We start from the raw sequence: 21,549 nt of genomic DNA, 5'->3' as shown, positions 1-21,549 counted from the left end.
GTCGGATATGCGAGGTTGTACTGTACTTCATGTACGTGCCATAAAAAATACATAAAATCTGTGAAATGCTGCGCATGATTGTAATGTGGAACAAAATCCAAATGTACATTACTTTATGACAGCAAGTAATCTACCGATAGAGCTGATAATCCTTTAAGATGTACGTCTTCATTTGGAAATTGCGTAATCATCGTTTAGTGGTTTTCATGTTTTTTGGAGTTGTCAGCATGTCACAGCTGCAGGCAGTGTCGAAGAAAGTTTGAATCCGCAAACAGGCCAGCTTTAAATATCATAGCCAAGTTTGGTGTGCTCATGTCATAATGGAATACGATTTGGGATATCGAGCAACAATTCAAGCGGTGCTTCAATGCGGCCACTTGTCCGTGTTTATGACCCAGTTTGTGTCTTTCTAGTAAACGCGTTTTTTGCTCCATAAAATACTCCGAAGCTGCCGCGCACCACGCCGTGAATATTGCCGTCTCCTGAGTTCACCTCGCCTGCGCACGAGTACGCTTTAGGCTGATTAAGATCGGGGACTTGCGGCTACGTGACATAAACAAAAAACAAACAAGGATCAGAGCGCGGCAATAAATCCAAGTTGCAGCGGCATCGATGGGGAGGCTCTTGAAGGCACCGTGCATCTCGAGTAGCCGAGCGACTTCTTGTTTACACACCAGATGATGACAGACCACAGCTGGTGGAACAAGGAAGTGGCTCGATGTGTATTGAGTTGTAATGCCGATCATAATAATTAAAATTTATAATGCGCATTCCATCCTAGGATCACAATGGGCACTGGCAGAGCCAGTGGGGGGTGTGGTGGCACGTGCCTCCCCCCCCAATGATCCAATCGAAATCCCTAATTTTGATCGGATCATTGGGGTTTATTAGTAATAAATCGGCATTTTGCGACCACCACTGCCACTGTGTAGCATAGTATTACGTGCCAGGGACTCTATGAGATGATAGGACAATAGTCTGAGTCCATCATTGGCAATAAGTAACGGCAAAGCGGTTAAAAGCGACTCACAGAATTGTGCGCAGTTGTGTATACAGCACACGACTTCCCTGAAGACTTTCACCTTCAGCGAGCGCCATGCCGACCACACACGGTTCGAATTCGACCCTCGATCGATGGCTGCGCCATCGCCGCACACGCGTCGAATAAAAGGCAAGGGACAAGTCCTTACTTACTAACAACTCCTGCATCAGTTTTCATTGCTGGAGGGGTTGCCCCTCTACCTGAAAATCCTGGCTCCGCCATTGCCAACGGGCAATGCATGAAAGCAGGAAACAAAAACAGAACCAGGGCAACCAGACCAATACTCTTAGGCTTATTCGGTAAAGTCACGTATGTAAAAAATAAAAATTATAGAAGTAATAATAGAAATAAAATAATAAATCACGACGTTTCGGAGGCAACACAAACTTCCGTCTTCACAGCACAATTGCTGTATCAAGTAAAGATACTTTAGATATGATAATTGTTTTTTTACCCTTCTATCTGGCAACAAAACTGACACCTTTTTTACAAGGAGTCATGTTTACATAGACCACAATACCTGCAGTCATAATGCAAACAAAAAACATAACTCTGATAATGTATGCACTGTCCTTGAAGTTGATTGGTCCACACCCGAGACAGCTTTCCTTAGAGCCTAGTCTCACATGGGTTGGACCAGATGACGCCAAAAGGCGCACAACTCAAAGAGAGTCCATCACAACTCAAGAGAGTCCATTATATTGATGTAATTTAAGCAAAAAAATATATACATAGACAGAATAAAATACCGCGTGAGATTGGACCCAAAAAAATTCAAAGCAAAGGGATGGTACGGGAACATTCAAATCGCTTCCTCTTTGTGTCACGCTGTGCCACTCAGCGGCTGTCACCCAGGAGACTCTCAAATCTCATTTCATGAACGCTCACGTAGGTAAAACATTAAAATTAATAAAAGTAAAACAAGGTGCTCTGCAAACCTCCTGGCTACCATCAAAGGTTTGTACACGAAGCCATACAAATATACAAACACAGACATAATTTCAATCGTGATGATGGTTACAAACTGAGTAATCATTGGAAAGATGTGATTAACCATGCAAAAAAGATTTAACTACACTTATTTGGACCATCTTATTTGACAGACAACTATTACAGGTTATTGATAGACAGACAGGCTTGTTTTACCATGTTTAGTTGTTTCTTTTTTCACACTATTGTTATGTAGGCCAGGCTTAGTCACAAACCGTACCTCTCCATAACAAAGGCTCAGCCTCTTAAGCCTCACCTTACCATATTAATAAAAAGTGTGCCGTACTTGGCCCTTCCCTCTCTCCAACCATTATATATACGGAGTGGTAGCTCTTGTAATCTCTCATTTACTTGATACAGCTGTCGTGGCTGTGACGGTTCCACCTGAAGACGGAAGCTTGTGTTGCCTCCGAAACGTCGTGATTTTTATTTTATTTTACTTTTATTAATGTTTATCTTTTACCTCCGTGACTTTACCGAAAAAACCTAAGAATATGAATCCTTGCAGTCACGAAAGCTTCAAATCTAGAATTCATGAACGCTGTCTACTGCGTCGCTTCCTTTAGTGGCTGTGGGTATTCGTAGCAAAAAAACGTTTGCATCGTCAATAACAGTGGCATTGTAATGGGTCGCAACTGCAGGTGGCAGGATATCCCCTTAGTGAGATAGCTGTTCTGGGAAATGTGTAAGTCTTCTCATTAAAAGTACCTTTTTTGTCAGTTGATTAATTATACACCACCCGCTGTAACGCATTACACGTGGTTCTACTAGATGCTGGAGATGATAAATCCACACGTCGTGGCAACGCTAATGGTGTTACTTTCACTTGACTGTAGGCGAGATATATCCGCCTTGTTCTCGCGGCCACGTGCTGCTGACGGTCCGTCAAGATGCAATGCGGGTCTCCTTTGTAAGGGACGTCGAACGGAGGTCGGACGCAGCAACCACTTTACCTCTCTTGGCATCTCCGTATCTCCGCATGCTTATTTGCTTCTGCGTGTTTCGCAAACAGCAGCCGCGTTGTGTTGCAATGCATTGGAAAGGCAAAAGTCGCGGGCGGGCGGGTGGGTCTGCTTGCCAGAGCATGGTTGGTTGTTATGTTGTCGTATTTTCCTTCTCGATTTGCCCGTGTTTCGATAGTGCGCCATCTCTCCATACTCGAGTTTGTTCGAAGGTGCCCGTGTTTCTAATCAATTTGTCATGGTGGGCAGTATGCACTGATTGAAAGCATTCATTTTCAAGCACATCGGTTTGCTGCTTCTCAGTAAGTTCATTTTTACTATTAAAAAAAGCATCCATCCCCGTGTCGTAATTTTACATGTCCAGAATTTTCAAATGCAGTCGCTTTAAAACAATTTTCAAATCCAGGACCCGAAGACCTTCCCTTTCTGCTCTGTCAATGACTGCCTGTTTCCATCTTTCCGAGTAGATTGACTGTCAGTGACATAATCCTCCCCATCACTCTGCTCTCCCACTTAACCTCAGTAAAAAAAATGTGCATCTCTCTACATTGTAGCATCATCGGTCGGTTTCAGTCAGTTTATTCCGTGTAAGGCCCATTGAGCTAAGCAGCTCTTATTCATTGGGGACCAGGCCAAAACGGCAGGCAGGTTACACGGGAAGCGAGGGTTTACAGGGGCTGTATTGAGTGGCTGGTACGATAAGAGCCAGCAACTCACACGGGAAGGGAGGGTTTACAGGAGTTTGCATAGAACAGATGCAATTAATGAAAATTAGAATAATGACATGCATGTCTTCATTTCATTTTCGAACAGCATCTTGAGACGGGGTCACATTTGAAAAGCTTTCTGAGGTTAAATGCTTTTGTACTTGTTTTTTTAACGAGTACGGTGTAATGGGAGAAATGAAAAAAAAGCTGATATGTTCAAAAGAAGCAAAGAGGGATGCACACACGGAATTGTTCCGAACGACAGAAAAAGGGACAGTTGTATTGAAGAACGTACGCAAGAGAGCGATATAATGTAAATTTGACACGTAGGCTTTCGCGACCAATATCATCCATAATAGAGGTTTTTGGGTTAGATCACGTAAATATATAAATGTGTCGTTAAAACCCGCCACCACCCGACACAGCCAACTAGTAAGGGTTGTCACGTAACCAGAAAATACCAATTCGTCACTAGTACAGCACTAGTGTATTGTGTAGTGTATAGTGTAGCGTATAGTGTAGTATACTATATTCTTAGGTTTTACTAGTACAGCACTAACCGGTGTGTTGGAGAGCCAAGCCACGACATCTACAATCTGAGTACGACGTTTCGCCAGTAATTACAACTACCTTCATCAGGCGACAGCCAGATTTGTGGAGAAGTCCACCTGTTTCGTTCTTTACATAGAGGCGTAGATGTGGTGACCACGCTTCTGCACGCTTGAGCCACGTGGGGAGGGGGATTACTGAGGCAACGTACATGATGCATGTGCCTTGTGCGAGCCCTTTGAACTTGTCCTTCCTGTCTATTGTGTTTATTAAAATAGCCCTGCCAACGGTAATCCTTATTGAAGTACGCTGCCCTTTGTAGGCATGCATTTAAATAATGTATTATTTCATTATTCGCTTCCATGCAGCACTAAGACGGTAGCTATCCGAACGGTTAAAGTTGTTTTGATTGCTTTCAATGTCGAAAGATTCTCTAATTAGTCTTGGCTAGTAGAAGCTAGTTTTGAACAAAACTTCAACATTATCAAAATCAATTGAGTGTCCTTGTTGGCACGCGTGTTTTGCTACTGCTGACAGTTGCATTTGGGAGAATTTAATATTTCTCTGATGCTCTTTTAGTCTCGTGCTGATCATTCGTCCTGTTTGCCCAACATAACATTTACCACACGTGCAGTTAATCCTGTACACACCTTCTGTTGATAGATTCGGTAATACATCTTTTGTACCAGATATTAAATTCTGTATTTTTTATGTACCGTGCCAAATCTGACTCGAATGTTTCGTTTTTCCAAACATCTGGCTAGTTTATCAGTTACTCCCGCAATGTACGGTATTTTTATCGTTTTAATTACTTGGGCAGTTTCACTGCTCTTGTTATTTGATTTGGTTTTGGTAGTCAATGCCCTGTTGATTTGTGCACCATTAAAGAAGCGCTGCAAATGAACGGTTACAATGACAGAGCAACGAAATGACAAGAGCAACGGATTAATCGTTGCCGAGGCATGATTATTATGATGATGATGCACGTAATCTTGAATGCAACCACGAGAATTGGCGCACCGGCTTTAAAGCTAACACCTGGTTCTGTGTGTGTGTGCGTGTGCACGCGTGTGTGTCCCATTGGGGGAGCGGTAGTGTAGCGGTTAGCGCGCTGCGCTATGAACCTGGTGACCCGGGTTCGATTCCCGCTCATGGCCAACACCAGTGACGATTATCTGAACCGGTCCTGGGCATCCCCTAGGTCGACTCAGCCTGAAATGAGTACCTGGTGCGGTGTGTAAACATCGCCACTGGGGAGACAAAGGCGGTCGGGCGTGGTGCTCGCCACCCACCCCCTCGTGTACCGTTACGGCCTTCATAGGTGCTCGCTAACAGCACTTGCCCCTACAGTCTGTTAAGGCTATACGGGGGATCTTTGTCTTTGTCCCATTGGAGAGCGGTGGCACAATGGTCAGCGCACTACACTTCGAACCCGGCGACCCAAGACGATGATCTGAAACCGGTCCTGGGCCTCCCCTAGGTCGACTCGGCCTCAAATGAGTATCTGGTGCGCTGTATAAACATCGCCACTAGGGAGACAAAGGCGGGCCGGGTGTGGTGTTGGCCACCCACCCTCTTGTGTGCCGTGCCGGCCTTCATGGGTGCTACTCGCTAATAGAACTTTCCTCCCCAACAGTCTGTTAAGGCTCCACGGGGGATCTTTGTCCCATTGTGTCCGCACGTTCAGGCAAGCAGCGGGCCAGGACGACGCCGAGGCAGCGATGTCTGCTCAAGGCCCTGGGGCTCGCGCTCTTCGTCGTGCTGGTGACCGCGATTGTTTCCATCGCTGTGGCGCAGAGCAAGAAGCTCCCCCCTCCGCTCAAGGTACCCTGCACCACCGCACATGCAGCCCCCCCCCCCCTCCTCCCCTACTCCCCGTCACCTTGAGCCCACGAGGGTGGAACTCTTGCTCTGGTGGTCTTCCCTTGTGGCTGTGCCTCCCCGCCCACAGCCAGCGCTCTGTCCACTTTCACAGCGCGGTGCAATCTGTTCTTCCCATCCTCATGGATCGTTGTCCCCACCCCCCCAACTACCATATTTCAAGTATTGGACATTCACTGTCGCCATCCCAACTTGACCTTTGTGCTTGGATAGTAATGAAGTAATAATACAAATATTAATAATAGTTGATAGCACTTTTGATTTAAAGCTTTCGTGACTGCATGGATTCATATTCTTGGTTCTTTCGGTAAAGTCACGTAGAAGGGAAATAAGAAAATAATATAAATATAAAACAATAAAAAATTTCACGACGTTTTGACTGCAACACAAGCAATCATCATTAGGTGTGAAATCCACAGCAAGAAATAATTTTTTTCAAATTTTGTGTTCCAGTCGAAACGTCGTGAGAATTTTAATTGTTTTATATTTCTATTATTTTATTATTTCCCTTCTACGTGACTTTACCGAAAGAACCAAGAATATTATAGCACTTTTTCAAGCCATTTCTGGATGAAGTTCTTCCCATATCGTGGTGGTCCTGGGGGTTGTTGACTGATCTTCACTACTCTGGTTGGTGTATTTATGTTTGTATGTTGAACTTTTTTCGCACCGTACGTAGCCAATCGTGCTAATTGGAGGTGTGGGGGAATGACAACACACTGAACACAAAAAAACGGTTTTAAAGTGCATTGCTCCAGTGGCTTCCTAATATCGGAAGGAAGAGCTTTCCAGACGCCCGCAGAAGCGCATCTGAAAGCACGATGGCTCGGTGTGGGTTTGGTGAGCGAGAGGGGACGGGAGCGGTTCAGGTACCACTCCCCACTGATGTTAGCCACGGCCAAGAATCGGGCTCAGGTGGCCAGGTTCGTGGTGCAGTGCACTACCCACCGCGCCAAACACTCCTTCTACTCGAAGGGGTCACTAGTGAAATCAACGTTATTTCGAGATATTTTATAAGATGTGTGCAAATGTACATGTGTCCTCATAAAATAACATCCTACTTGATTAAAGCAATTGTCTAGATCCTGTACAGTTTTTTTCGATTAAATGCATTTGGGAGCTGGTGAGAACGTTTTAAGTTGAAGGCAGCTTAATGTGATGCATTCTATCCCTCCAGCAGCTATCATCAGGATGCTGCTATTAGAGGTAAATGATTAAATCGCTGCACGTGACGTCAGCAGTGGCTGTTAAAGAGAAACAGATCCTCTTTGAAGTGCAGTGATTTGCCTTGTTTGACCAAAACAACATGGCAATTTTGATTCAAACAAGTTGAGAAAAGCAGTGTGTGTCACTTGACCCTGGTGGTCAGATGTTGTGGGAGACTTGCACTGAAACGATGTGGATGTAAATGAGAGGGAGGTTGCTGGCTAATGAGCCACTAGTCTTTGCTCAGCCCCACTGGAAATCTTTCCTCCGACCTGCCCTAATTCCTATTTTGGAGGCATTCTCTGGCATGTCACTGAATCTCTGGCACTTCCTCACACGGCCACCCCAATACCCGCAATTCACCACGAAGTGGCGGTGACATCACCACGGCGCCTGTGCCAGGCCAGGTGCACTTTGAGGCCACGTGAAGTGCTGAAGGCTCGCTGACAAGGAGGTCTCGGGACTGACCCAGCTGCCATGGGTCGGCTTACTGAGATGATTGGTAGATGCACCAGCTGTACCCCCCACTGTTGCCACCTTGCTGGATTTAACCGCCTGGCGCTCCGCTCGTTGTTGTGAGCTTCGCTCCTCTGGCCTCCGTTGTTGCTGGACGGCGACTGCCCCCACAGCTAAGAGGAGAGCCATAAGAAGAATTGACAGCAGAGCCTACAAGCTGTGGATGGCTGCACTCTGTAATTTGGAAATTAAAATTCACTCGCAAGACAAATAAGCAACGGTCGAAAACTGTTTCCTTCCCTGTCGTCTGCACTGCTGGAGGTTTTATTTCCATTTTCGCGAGTTTCTAATGATTTCATTCAACGTACTCCTTGTAAAACACATTTAGCCTTTCCGCACTCCCCCAGTGCCATTGTGCGAGGTTGGTAATCTTGCGGCTGGAATCTGCGCCTCGCCCACGTCCACACGGAGGAGGAGGAGGAATGTTTTTTTGCTGTCGTGGTGATTTCTTGTTCCCGTTTTTTGTGTTCACATTGTTGCTGGGCTCTCGTGCTGCAGCCTCAAGAAGCATTCTGGCTGAACTGTTGCATTAAAGTGCAATAAGTTAAAGTTCCCAGAGGACTGTCAGCCAAAAAATGTGTATGTTTATATTTTTGTTATTAAGTCCATAATTTTAAACAAAACCCTCTGCGTACGCGCCGGCCCTTGCCCGACAAGTAGATCCGCTGTTTAGAGGAGTCTTGTGGCATGTTTGTTTTTGTAATTCCACAACTGTAGTACACAAATGTTAATCTGTAATTGGAAAAAAATGTAAATGTTTTTGATTGATTGGCCACATGTAGTTTCGCCGTAACCTGAATCCTGCGGGACCGATTTGGATTCCCAGTCGAAGTCCGTTCCTTGGTGTGACCTGGGCTGACCCGAGGTTAACTCTGCACCTCCGAATCCCCGCACCTCCGATTAGCGCGGTTGGCGACGTACGGTGCGGAAGAAGTTCAGCATACATACGAAGATACAACTCGGCATATATAAAGTTTACCCGTATGAACATTACACGCGTCACAATTCACCCCCCACCCCCTCCCACCCTAGCAGTTAGATGTATTGCCACGTTTCTGGATCGCGATTCGATTGAAGAATCGATTGCTCATTTTTTTCATTTGTACATATTGACTGTCTGCCGCGCGTAATCTCTTGTATTTTTTCGATTTAAAGCTTTCGTGACTGCAGGGATTCATCTTCTTGGTTCTTTCGGTAAAGTCACGTAGAAGGGAAAAAAATAAAACATAATAAAATACAATACAATTGTGAGAATTATTATTTTATTATTTCCCTTCTACGTGACTTTACCGAAAGAACCAAGAAGATGACTGTTGTATCTCATTTGTACACTGCCTCATTTATATTATCTCATAGAAATGTACGTTCGCGTTTTAAAATTTGGTGACTGGTAAACACTCGATCCTCTCACGCTCTGTTCCATGCGTACAACGGGAGCGTACGAATAGAATTGAATCGACGAGTGGATGCGTCTTTGCATCCCTAACGATCGTCAAGAGAGGTGACAAAGTGACCGCCGTGCCTGTATGCCACTTGCCGCACCGCTCGCTCGCGTGATGCTCGGCTGCCAGGAGAGGCAGATATTCTTAGGTTTTTTCGGTAAAGTCACGTAGGAAAAAAATTTAAAATTAATAAAAGTAAAATGAAAATAACTTTTTTATTAATGATTTTAATGATTTTTATTCTATTTTTATTTAATTTTTTTTACCTACGTGACTTTACCGAAAAAACCTAAGAATATGAATCCTTGCAGTCACGAAAGCTTCAAATCTAGAAGGAGAGGCAGACTCAACAAATCAAACGGAATCGTCGTTGCATGTGGTGTTCGCGATGTTTCACAGACGAGTATCACCTGCAGTAGTTTCATAGTTACTACCGGCGAAACGTCACGGTACTCGAATTGTAAATGTTGTTGTGGATTTGCTCTCCAACACACCGGTGTGCTGTGCTAGTAACGAATCGGCACGTTCTGTTTACGTGACAAATCTTACTAATTGGCTGTGTCGGGTGGTGGCGGGTTCAACGACACATATTTACGCGATTTAACCCAAAATAAACTCTTAATTACAGAGTTTCATCGTAGCGGGCGATGTTGCCGTGTGGTTTTACCCAATCAGGTACAGTTTGGACCGTGACGCTGGCAGACGTGGCCTACTTTTTTTTTAAAATAGCGTCCTGGGATATTTGACCTCTCCTGTGCAGCAGATGCCGCGCATTTTATTTTGGAAATGCACCCACGGTGTTCAACAGGGCCGACCGCTGGGCTTGGAACCGTGAAGCTCTGCAACAAGCGGCCAACGCTCCACCGCTCGGCCGTGCGGGGCCCGACGCATGTGTCGTTCGTGTGCCTGGTGCCGCCGGTGTGTTAACGTCTCCATCGGGGAGACAAAGGCGGGCGGGCGGGCGTGGCGCTGGCCACCCACCCCCCTCGTGTGCAATGCCGGCCTTCATTAGGCACTCGCTAACAGCACCTGCCCCGAAAGTCTGTTAAGGCTATGGGGGGGGGGGGATATCTTTGTCATTGTGTGCAGTACGGAGTGGTGCTGGATGCGGGTTCTTCCCACACATCGCTGTTCGTGTACCAGTGGCCAGCGGACAAGGAGAACGACACCGGGGTGGTGACACAGGTCGCGCACATCGACGTTGAGGGTGAGTGCACTTTTAAGAGTGTTTTGATTTCCAAAATTTGGTTCCAATTGTGCCATTGAGGTCATGTCACGAGATAAGATTGTACTTTCGGAACTCTGCAGCTAGCAGGAAATCATCCTGTGCCAGAGAACAGCTTTATAATATGTTACGCAACTATTTCTGAGGCTACAGAGAAGACAGACCTTGAAAGCTGCGGTGTATGGGAGGATTGCTATGGTATAAAACTCATGCATTTTATTTTAGTGCGGTAAAAATATACCAGCCATTAAAAATATCCTTCTTTAGCATTCTCTCTGTCACACACATGGTCTTTCGAGAATGGGAAAAGGGTATTTTTTATTTGGGGAATTTCATTTTCCTTTTGGCGACTGAAGAGTATTTGTTTTGTAAGGTTCGCAGGAAACCGTTGGATAGTTCAAAGATAAATACAAATTGAGATGTGTCCCAAACCCACTCCCGGCCTCCTTAAAAATTATTAAGCTTTCATTCCTGCCATGTTTTTTTGCTTGTCCAGCATTTTAAAAAAATATTTAGATTAAGATCCATTGAAAGATTTTTTTTACAGCCTAATTTTGCGGTCAACTCAACTTTGCATACATGGGACGTCGGAAACGGCATGCGGTGAGCTGTGGAGGTCATTCGGGGTTCGCACGAGCGAGCGGGGCCCCTCTTAAAGATGCCAACCGAAGGATCGTGAACCGTTGTGTTCGTTCGCGTTGTAACATCCGGTTGGCCCTGCCACTTGCATGGGCATCCAAATACGGAACGACCGATTTTGAAGTTGACGTACATTCAGCGTTTCTGCGAGGTCACCCAAGAGTTGAGTACCCTGTTCGACAGGGTCGATGAACCGTGGCACAATCAAAGGCCACTGTCGTTGCAGATGGCACGGCGCTCCGGGACTCGCAATGCAGCGGGGTTCATATCACAGTCCCTCCCTTCTTTTCAATGTTTTCACAAAAAGAAAGGAACTTGGTAGAACAGTGAGGTCGCCTGTGCATTTTTTTGGCATGACGCAAAAGAAAAGTCTCCAAAAAGAATTCTTCACTTTGACTCTTTGACCCACTGGGACTAGATGTTCCTTATTCAGTTTTTTTTTGGGGGGGGGAGGGGGGGGGATGTGTGACACGAGTTTAACAGACCGTGATAAAACTATTGGGATGGGGAAAATACTTTTGAGCACCAGGCAGCGCTCCGTTTCCATTACACATGGGCCCTGGATTTCGGCTGAACAGGATTGTGTTAAAAAATATATTCTGAATGTAAAATTATCAAGGAGGAGCGGCGTTGTGATTTGGTGCACAATGGTATGAACCCGGCAACCTGGTTTTGATTCCCATGTCATGGTTCAGAGCAGTTGCAAGGGATGTCTGGTACTGTCCCAGGTCTCAAACTTGATTTGAAGCTTTCGTGACTGCAGGAATTACTCTTTGGTTCTTTCGGTAAAGTCACGTAGAAAGAAAATAAATTAAATAATAGAATACGACGTTTCGATTGCAACACAAGCAACCATCATCAGGTAAGAATGAATGAGAAAACAAATCGAGTAAACTTAGAAATATAATGCAATACAACACAGAGAGTCGGCTAACACAACAGCCAACACCCTTCCTGGTTGATTACGTTCTTCCAAAGATTGCTACATTTGAGAGAGAGAGAGACAAAACACAGACACGAAGACACAAAGACAGACACACAAGCAGAGAGAGACACACACACACACAGAGACACACAGAGAGACACACACATAGACACAAAGGTCAACTCAACTCAACCAAGCGATGTCTCAACCAGTCCTGATACTCATTCGCTAGCCCGTGAGGACAGGGTGAATCTGTGCGTGCCTGTGAAGCGTATTGTGATGGCTAAACGCAAAACCCTAGCCCCTGCCTTGACAAAGTGAACGTGATATATTAACACGGTGTCCTGCTCGTAAATTGTGCCTGGTTCAGGTTTGGCAACGTGCTGTCAAGGGGGACGCGGATAAGGGGGAGAGGAGGGTGGGGGTGCGGTAGGGATGTCGGGTCATGTCCATGTGTCCCCATGCACTTTTGGACAAAACGGTCCATCTGGCTCAGCGGTCAGCAACCAAAGCGACAAGGAGAAGAGCCACGTTTTTGTTTTGTCTTAATTCGGTCAATAGTTCAGTGTTTCAATGCACGTGAAATACGAGACCCGGTGGCCGTTGACGAATAACGTCGCAGAGCGGCCCCCTGGTCTGGCTCCATCTGTACCACACAGTGGTACTCGCTGAGAATCTGGCGTGGTTCCCTGAGCACCTGTTTGTTTGACACCACTTCTACAAGCCTCAGCCAGGGGTGCGTCTACTAAATTAACCTCCACCCACCATCCTCCGTTCCCCTCTACCCCCCCCCCCCCCTGGTTGTTATCTGACCACATTTTGACATTTCTCAGCACTTTCTCGCTCTGCTTGTTGCGTCACTCCTCGGCGTTCTTTGCTCTCGCGTGGCTTTTATTCCTCCCCCCCCCCGCTCCAAAAATCTTGTGACCAATGTCTTAGTCACTGCTGTTGACGTGACGCTATAAAAAGGCAATAAGGTGCACAGTGTGACCACATTCATGAAGCCATAATACACAGGCATCAGGCAGGAAGAAGTCCCTTTTTAAAGCGATGACCAGGCACTGACAGCATGTTTGCACAGTTGTACTGCAAATGTACCACGTATTGTGTGCTTTCCAGCTCATGCAGTTAACTGCTGTACCTATGTTGGTCTGTCAATAGCCCTATTCCTCCCTGTTCCGTTGGGTGTGACGTGACGCGTGATTAGATCCCATGCCTGCCGTCGCGATCTACGCAGCCTTCAAACAGCGCGTAACCCAAGTTGACATTCATGGGTGTACGTTTAAACCACGCAGCGGCATTAGACGTTTGTTTTTTATTTCGACCTTCGTCAATGCCGTCCCCTGTGGGCGATGTCCTTTCAACAAAAGCCAAACTCCCCCGACGTCGCTGCCTTGGAAGGTGAGAAAAGCGGAGGCCACGCAAAATTTTATAAATTAAGAAAAAAAATAAGTCTTGGCATCCGTACGTGAAGAAATGCACATGCAAATGAATGACCAAATGTGGACCGTGAACTTTCCGAAATTTAAACACGCAGGCAAGGTTTTCTGCTCGGATAAGCACAGAGCTGTTGCTCCACATTTTTCGCTCGTAAAAAAAAAATGGCAAGTAGGTGGTGTGATGATCCCGCCCGGACCCCCCCCCGCCTCGCTCCCCTGTCCTCCCTTCGTTCAATTAATCATCAATCAACGTTTGAGATTCTGCTGCACATTACAGTGGCCTCTCATGGATGGAGGGGGCCGTATTATGTCATTGAATAATGAGTTTAGGCAAAAGATTTTAATGTCAATTCTTAAGCGCACGACACAAACGAGGAAATGTGTTTCGAGAATGTTTTTTTATACAACTCTCCGATGTGCGCTTGCTTTGTTGGGCTAAATTATTTTAGTTGACTAAACTATTTTACGTGACCTAAACTATTTTATTTTACCAGCTAAAGCCCACTGTGTGAGGTATTAGCTCTTTTTCAGCGGCGACGTGACCACACATGATAGTTCAACGAAGCGGCTTATCATCATCATCATCACACGTGGGAATTTACAGTCGCAGTCAAATAATCTAAAGGCATGTTGTTTCTAAATGTGGAGGGAAAAACTGGAGGAACCCAGAGAAAAATCTACGCGACCACAGGGAGACAGAGAACACGTAAACTACAAATATTCAGGCATCAGGATAGATGCCACGACCTGCATATCAGGCAACATCTGGGAGCTTTTTCAGAAACTGAATTAACCGGCGAAAACCAACGCAGTAAAATTAAAACATGTTTGTAGACCAAATGTCTCCTTGTGCGTGCTTTGTGCTTCCGGTGTTTACAGAAACAAGGAGACGTTCTTTTTGGAATAGACCTGCAGCCATTCAGGAGACACTGTGAGCACGAGTCTTTAATCGTGATACGTCGCACGTGTCGTTTGCTAAATATTCCCAACAACGTTTCCTGATAACGATTCTTGGCAATTTGTGAAGAAACGTGTTATCAAAACCACACTTCCTCCTGTATGCTGATCTTTAGCATACATTGCTTGTGTTGTAAGAATCGATGTTGATCGAATAATTAGTGCATCATCAGGAGACAGATCTGGAACTCACTTTTAGCCAAATATTATTTTGGTAGCCAATTTTTTTCCCCATTCGTGGTGTTGGCTTTGTGCCTCACTGTGCGCGTGAGTTTTGCGCTGTGGACTTCTGACAATCGGCTCTGAGCTTCCGAGTAGCGGTGTCAGTTGAAAATGCAGCTTGGAAATTCACGCTTCACTCCAAAAAGTGAGGTATGCATTCCAACATTTTACAAGGAGACATTTCCAATCAGAGATTTTTTTTATTAATGTCCTACACATTGCAGAGCCAGGAAATTCACAAACCACAAGTCTTTTGCGGTGGTAAGTTCGTGGCACACGTAATATTCAGAACACAGTGCTCCGCTCTGCAAATGTGTAGGACATTAATAAAAAAAAATAGATGATTGTAAATGTCCCCTTGCAAAATGTTGGAATGCATACCTCACTTTTTTTGTAGTGGAGCGTCTCGTGTCCTGGGCTTCTCTTTCTCCTTTTAAGAACATAACCTTCACAAATGGATTTTTTTGTCAAATTCTGCCAAGAAAACCCCCACACATGGCTCAAGAATCTGAGGCATTACTTTTCCACTAAATACCAACCGTTGCATGGCAATGGAAAGTTCACATTGGGCGCCGGATGGTGCCCCCTTGACCATCAATCATTTGCCACGACTCCACAAAGAAAGGCCACTTATTCATGCAGTTATTTCTTTAAATATCCGCGCTCGCGGCACCGCCTGTAACACGGCAGGCAATCCCCGCGTCGTACTTTTGCCCTTTTTGAGAGAAACCTCAGACGCTGCGTGACGGACCCCACAACCACCTGAGTTCGATTCCCAGCAGCCACGGCTCACACCGGTGGCGAGCGACGTGGACATCGGTCCCGAGCACCCACCTTCTCCGACCCACACTGACCAGCGACACCCTCTGCCATGATGGACATGGCATAGGGTGTCCATCATCTGGCAGTGGATTGACGAAGGGCCCTAAAAAAGAATGATACAATGTCTTCTTGGTTCTTTCGGTAAAGTCACCTAGAAGGGAAATAATAAAATAATAAAAATTAAACATAATAAAATAATTCTCACGACGTTTCGGCCACAACGCAAGCAGCCGTCCTCAGGTGAAGACCAGGTCTGTCGGGGAGACGGACGCTGTCTCCCCCCTTCTACGTGACTTTACCGAAAGAACCAAGAAGATGAATCCCTGCAGACACGAAAGCTTTAAATCGAAATGATACAATGTTTACGAACTGCACGACTAGTAACTGGAAGGTTGCGAGTTTCACTTCCGGGTTTAGGATCGACTCGCCACGGTGACACTTTGCGGGGAATTCAAAATTGGTTGTCCCATAAAAAAAATTAATGTCCACCGCCATACTCATGCGGAATTTCCACCGCTGGCTCTGTGCTGAAAAGAGTATATGTGCGCCCGTCACATGCTCAGTCGAGCGACACGCCACTGACGAAACAGCATTGGCTTGCTGTGCCAAAACACTTTGCACGACTAGATGAATGTAATGGTTAAAAATACAAAAATATTCAAAAGCAGGAATATTTATACTTGTTTTGTGGCCAAGCTTTGTGCACATTGTGAAATGGTTGGTTTCCTAAGAGCTCTGTTCAAATTTGAATAAGCAATATATTATCCCTGATGTGTAATAGACTGTTAACGAAAAATTACATTTATTTATTTGTTTATTTCCACATCTGCTGTTGCAATAACACGTAGTCAAGACATGAGCAAGGCAGGGCCTTGCATTTCAAGAGATGTTTGATCCGAAAAAAATCAATGACAGCCCATTTAAGCAGTTTGCTGCTTTTAATAATATCTTAAGAGACTTTGACGGATGGCAACGCTTTTAACTGTTATACCAAACAACTTGAAGCAACACCGCCATGACATATTCATGTGATTTTGTTGAATGTAACATTTAACCTGTGGACATTCGTGCATGAATATCTGTAATTGTTTGTTTAATGTGTTTATTTAATACCGCAGCCAACCGTTTTCTGTGCATTTCTCTGAGTGGAGAAAAAATATCCCCCCACATGCTTTTCAAAGTCGTTACAGCGGCGTTTAAGTGTACGAGTTATGTTTTAACCCCATCATTAACACCGTTCAAGTCGTTTGAGTATCTCTTTGCGTGTTTAAAGCTATTTTAAGGTGATGAGCAGTGTGCATCGATCAGATAAATGTATTCTTAATTTTGGACTCGCTTACAATTCAAGGTAATGATGTCTTTCGCACTGAGTTGTATTCCATTGACAATAAACGCTCACGCTTAACATGACCATGTCATAAGTAATATTGTGGGCTTGAGTCAATTGCTTTTATGCGGGCGTAGTGATAAAACACTTTGTTAATAATAATGTGGTTGCTGTAAGCAATATGCATTTACTTAGCTCTCACTATATTACCTAGATTCGCTGGTTGGCCTTAATGCTGCTGGAATAGCCAATGCAGTTATATGGGGTGGCCAACAAATGCAGTTCCGATACTCCCCCTCAACTCCTGACTATTTGATTGTCACGATTCAGGGTTACTGTTCCTTTCCAGAATCAGTTGTATTGTTATGATAGTGAATAGGAGTGCCTCTCGTGACCTGAAGCCATTTCATTCATCATCACCAGCCACGCTTTGTCCACTGCTGCATTCAGACCTTCCTAACTCTTCACCGTCCTGTAATGCAACAATCCATCGAGCCTCCCCCAACATGAGCCGATTCTTATCGCTCAACCTCCGCAGTGGTCGTACACTCTCCGGCGTGTCTCTAATCATCGGCATCATCCATCGGCCATCATCTGTTGGCCATCATCCGTTGCCCAACATATCTTTACAACGACGTTTGACCGCCGAAGCCCTACCAGCCGTTTAAGTCAAAGTGATGTCTCTGCTTTGTGTTTGTTCTATTATCAGTGTGTCTCTCATTTCCATTTCGAGCGTGCCCCAGCATTCTTTGCACAGCGTTCGGCTTTTGTTCCATGTTCCCTGCCGGTGTGCGTGTTTCAGATCCGTATTTTGGCAGATGATGTGCAGTGTTTGAAAACGTTATTTTTTGTCTTTTTTCACGGCCGAGTTCGCTTTTGCAAAAGCGCTCTAACCTGCTCTCACTCGCCCCGATAGATATCAAAATAGTCCATCACAGATCCGCCTTCAACAATTGCCTTATATATACACACAGCCAAAGAGAGGGCAACGCTTATTAAAGGTGAAAACAATATCGTGAACTGGAAGCAGCTAGATCAGGACGTAGCAGAGTTAAACTAAGCAACAGATTAAAATTAATAGAGAAGCAACGTGTGGAAATGGATGTTGCCACGTTAAATGATCACATCACTGGCAAAGTAATGGACTGTGCACTTAGATTGAAACTAAAAACAACAGGTTTTATGTCAAGCCACAAATACACACGATGAACACGAGAGAAATAAAAACACGGATAAAATCGCGAAAGAAAATATAGAATACACATAACGCTGTAAAGCCGTGCTGAAGAATAATGAGAAAAGAGATTCCAGAGAACAACACAAATCACCGAAGGCTTCATAGCAAGCAATGGGAGCATGAGCGCAATGGGAGCATGAGCGCGATAGAAGGGAGATTGATGATCGGTAGTTCACACGTGGTACCATAGCCCCTTAGGCAGAACGTTTGATCCATGACACGTGTTCGTTCTTAGAAAACGTCTCCATCACTGTGCAAAAGCACACACTTATCAGTTGAAGTATCGTCAGTGCTTCATTGTCGAGCATTGTTTGATGCTGAAATGTATAATCGACCTGTTTGCTGGATTGCAGGCAGCCTCCTGATATTCAGTATCAGCGCTGGGAAATTATATACTTGGCATCCGATGGTTTGATTGAGTCAGAAATGTCACCGTCGCATCTGCGACCGGTCTCCTAGCGATCGAGAGCTTTAGTTCGAGGGAGACGGCTGTGACCCTTTGTGGACACGTCGCCCCGTCTTGATGCGCAAACTCCGGCAAATTGCGCTCACTTCAGATGATCCGTGGATCAAATACATCGCTCGAGATGCCGGTGTACGGCAGCAAGAGCAAGTTTATGCGAACGCCGTCGCAAAGAGGTCACTCGTTTGGCACCGACGGCGATCTCTTCGCTGACGATACGCGACGGACGAATGAAATTGTCTGAATTGGTGGATAACCTCGGCTCTGCGGTGAAAGGGCTCGGGCAAAGGAATGCGACCGTGCACCGTGAAGGTGAGAAGCAGGTGGGCTACAAACGTGACCCGCAGTGTTGCTTGTGCCTGGCCGACATTAAGCAGGTATCTGAACCTGGCTACCGAATGAGAAAAAGAAAGAAACAACCAAAAGTTTTCAGCAAAAGTAACCCACCTAACCTTTCACCTCTCTCTCTCCAGGCCTCCACCTGCTTTCGTGTTTATGTTTGGCAGAGTGTTTCCAAGGTTTTATTGAAGCCTTGCTGGTGCCTCGCCGTGGGGTGGGAACGGACCACTGGGGAAATTGGGGCTTTAGTTCGCCGAGTCGATCCTGGACGCGAGCCATCCAGGCGCTGGAGTCGGCGTAAATCTTTCGCCGGCCGATTGAAGTGAATGTTTAATTTGGACCCACGTGTGTACTGACTGCAATGGCCCAACTCCACAACTAGAATTAGGGGGCAAATTCCTCGTTCCCAGATGGCCCAGTCCAAGACTGCCCGGGGGACGTACAGCGGAACGAGTCCAACAGTGCGATGAATCAGAAAGGAAAAATGTATATTGCCGTAGCAACGATGCACGCGTAACATTTCACGTTTGAGAATTGTTTACGCATAATGCACGTTTTATACAAATGGCGAGGGGGGTGGGGGGCTTATGTTTAGAGTATTTGGTTGCTGTAAACGTCCACGTGATAAGCCACTTCGTTGCGCAATCATTTGTGGCGATGTCCCTTCTGAAAACAAAGACTACTAGCTCAGGGGTCCTTACCTGGTAAAATAAAGAGTCTAGTTTTATAACATGAATCTCTTTTCAGTGATTTGCTTACTTTTCTTATACTTGGCACTCCTATCGATTGTTTTGTATTGTTTGTTGTTGTACGTTTGTAACCCCCCTCCCCTCCCCCCACTGGACATCTGTGAAAAAAAGCTTCGCAGCTCACCGGATTTCTCCAGGAGATATAAATATCACGATTCTAACTGCGACGCTAGATGCAGGCTCCTACGGCGAAAGAGAAGGCTGCAGAGCGAGGAAAGAGAAATGCAAATGAGATGGTGAACTTGGCACGGACGCAGACTGGGCCAACCCTTTACAACGGGGGACGGGGGGGGAGATGGAAGACACGAGGGGAGGAAGGTCCTCCCCGTGACTCGCTTTGCCAGCAGCATTGCAACACGCGCACACAACGCAGCAGCAGCAGCAGCAACGGCGCGTGACACGCTCTCCTGTGTACGTGCAGGCATACAGTGCACGCGCGACCGTCGGCAACGTGACCTCCGTGTGAACCACAAGTCACGGTGGCGTTATGGTGCAATTGGTGCGGGAAGGGAACGGCGAGAAAAAACAAACGGCGCGGATTGTCTGAAACGCCCAAAAAGATTTGTTGGGGCGAGGGGGGAGGAGATATAGAAGGAGCCGGAGATGTTAAGCCGAAGATTGATGGTACCGTTCCTCTGTCAGACAATATTTGAAACGAAAAAAACACGCAATTATTGAATGCCTCACTCAGGGCAAGCAATGGGAGTGTGAACGCAGCAAAAATGAAATGGAATACCAGTCATTTACACGTGGTCGTCCTTCAGGGGAGAAATATGGAGCGGTAAGAACGTCACAGAGAGACGATTTCTGTCGCGTGTCGCGGCAAATGGGACGCTCATTTTAGTTATACGGCTCTGCTGTGATGGTGAACAAGCCTGCACCACGAGACGAAACGGGGAAACAATGCAAACGAGATGGTTTAAAAGCAACAACACCCAACGTCATCGACACTTCAAATTAAGTGTGGCTTTCTGCAAGCACTTGCATGCACCCGCCCTCCTCCTCCTATAGCGTGCTGTCTCGATGCATCGCAACGCCGATAATGCAGCATGTGAAACGTAGATAATATATGTAGATGCGTTGCCTTTCCGCTGACCTTCAGCAACACGCGACCATGAGACCAAGGTCTACACGCCCACGATCAAGAGATATTTGATGACAGAATGTAAACCACACGGATTTTGCTGCCGGATCGCCGCGGGGCTACGCTTGGGCAGTGCGACAAAATCAATTGTTGCGCTGTACTATGCTCCAACATCTGTGCTCCCTGCCTTCGGTTAAGCCGCACTGACCAGCTGAGTGAAGCACACTCACAATATCTCCCACGACCCGCCATGCGGACAAAATGGGCTGTGCGCGTGTAAGACACGGGTTCGTAACGATGCATTGAGCCGTCGATTACGATCCATCGATATGAGTGGAGTTCTCCGCGCTGCAGCACCTGATGCTGTGCGTGCGTGCTCGTGCGGTTCTTTGCTCGCTGCAGGAGGCGGCATATCGAGCTACAAGGATAACCCGGAGATGGCCGGGCAGTCCCTGGTGCCGAGTCTCTTCAACGCCACGAAACTCGTCCCGCCGGAGAGGCACCACGAGACGCCCATCTCCTTGGGCGCCACGGCCGGCATGCGACTTCTCCGGTTAGTTCGGCGGATGCCGTTGCGGCTTCACGCTCGCAGCCTTCTCTTTCCCCCGCTCCGCCGTCGGTTCGGCCCTCCGATTTGTCCGAGCGTCCCGTTCAAACCGGCCACGAGGCTTTGCAGGGTAGAGCGAGCGGCGTGCGATCGAACAGGCCGCTGGTTCAAACTCACCACGCGTGCGAGGGGGAAACGCTCCGTCCCAGTGGCGCTTGGCTAGTTTTCAGAGAGGGGGGGCAGTCATCGGTGTGTGAGGGCCGTCACACATTTGAAACC

The 21,549-nt window shown here is 46.3% G+C and overlaps 1 protein-coding gene across 3 annotated transcripts in view; it reads left to right on the top strand.

Annotated features, from left to right (window-relative positions):
* Positions 1-21,549, top strand: part of LOC144717561 (ectonucleoside triphosphate diphosphohydrolase 8-like) — a 51,919-nt gene that overhangs the window by 21,980 nt on the left and 8,390 nt on the right. For all 3 annotated transcript variants that reach the window (XM_078592972.1, XM_078592974.1, XM_078592973.1), the window contains 3 exons: positions 5,938-6,074; positions 10,385-10,502; positions 21,126-21,276. In XM_078592972.1, the coding sequence (XP_078449098.1) occupies positions 5,938-6,074; positions 10,385-10,502; positions 21,126-21,276 (406 nt within the window). The remainder of the gene's footprint in view (positions 1-5,937; positions 6,075-10,384; positions 10,503-21,125; positions 21,277-21,549) is intronic.

The sequence above is a fragment of the Lampetra planeri genome, chromosome 4, assembly GCF_965212315.1.
Source record: "Lampetra planeri chromosome 4, kcLamPlan1.2.h2, whole genome shotgun sequence".
Classification (NCBI taxonomy): Eukaryota; Metazoa; Chordata; class Hyperoartia; order Petromyzontiformes; family Petromyzontidae; genus Lampetra; species Lampetra planeri.
This window is presented reverse-complemented; position numbering and strand designations above follow the sequence as displayed.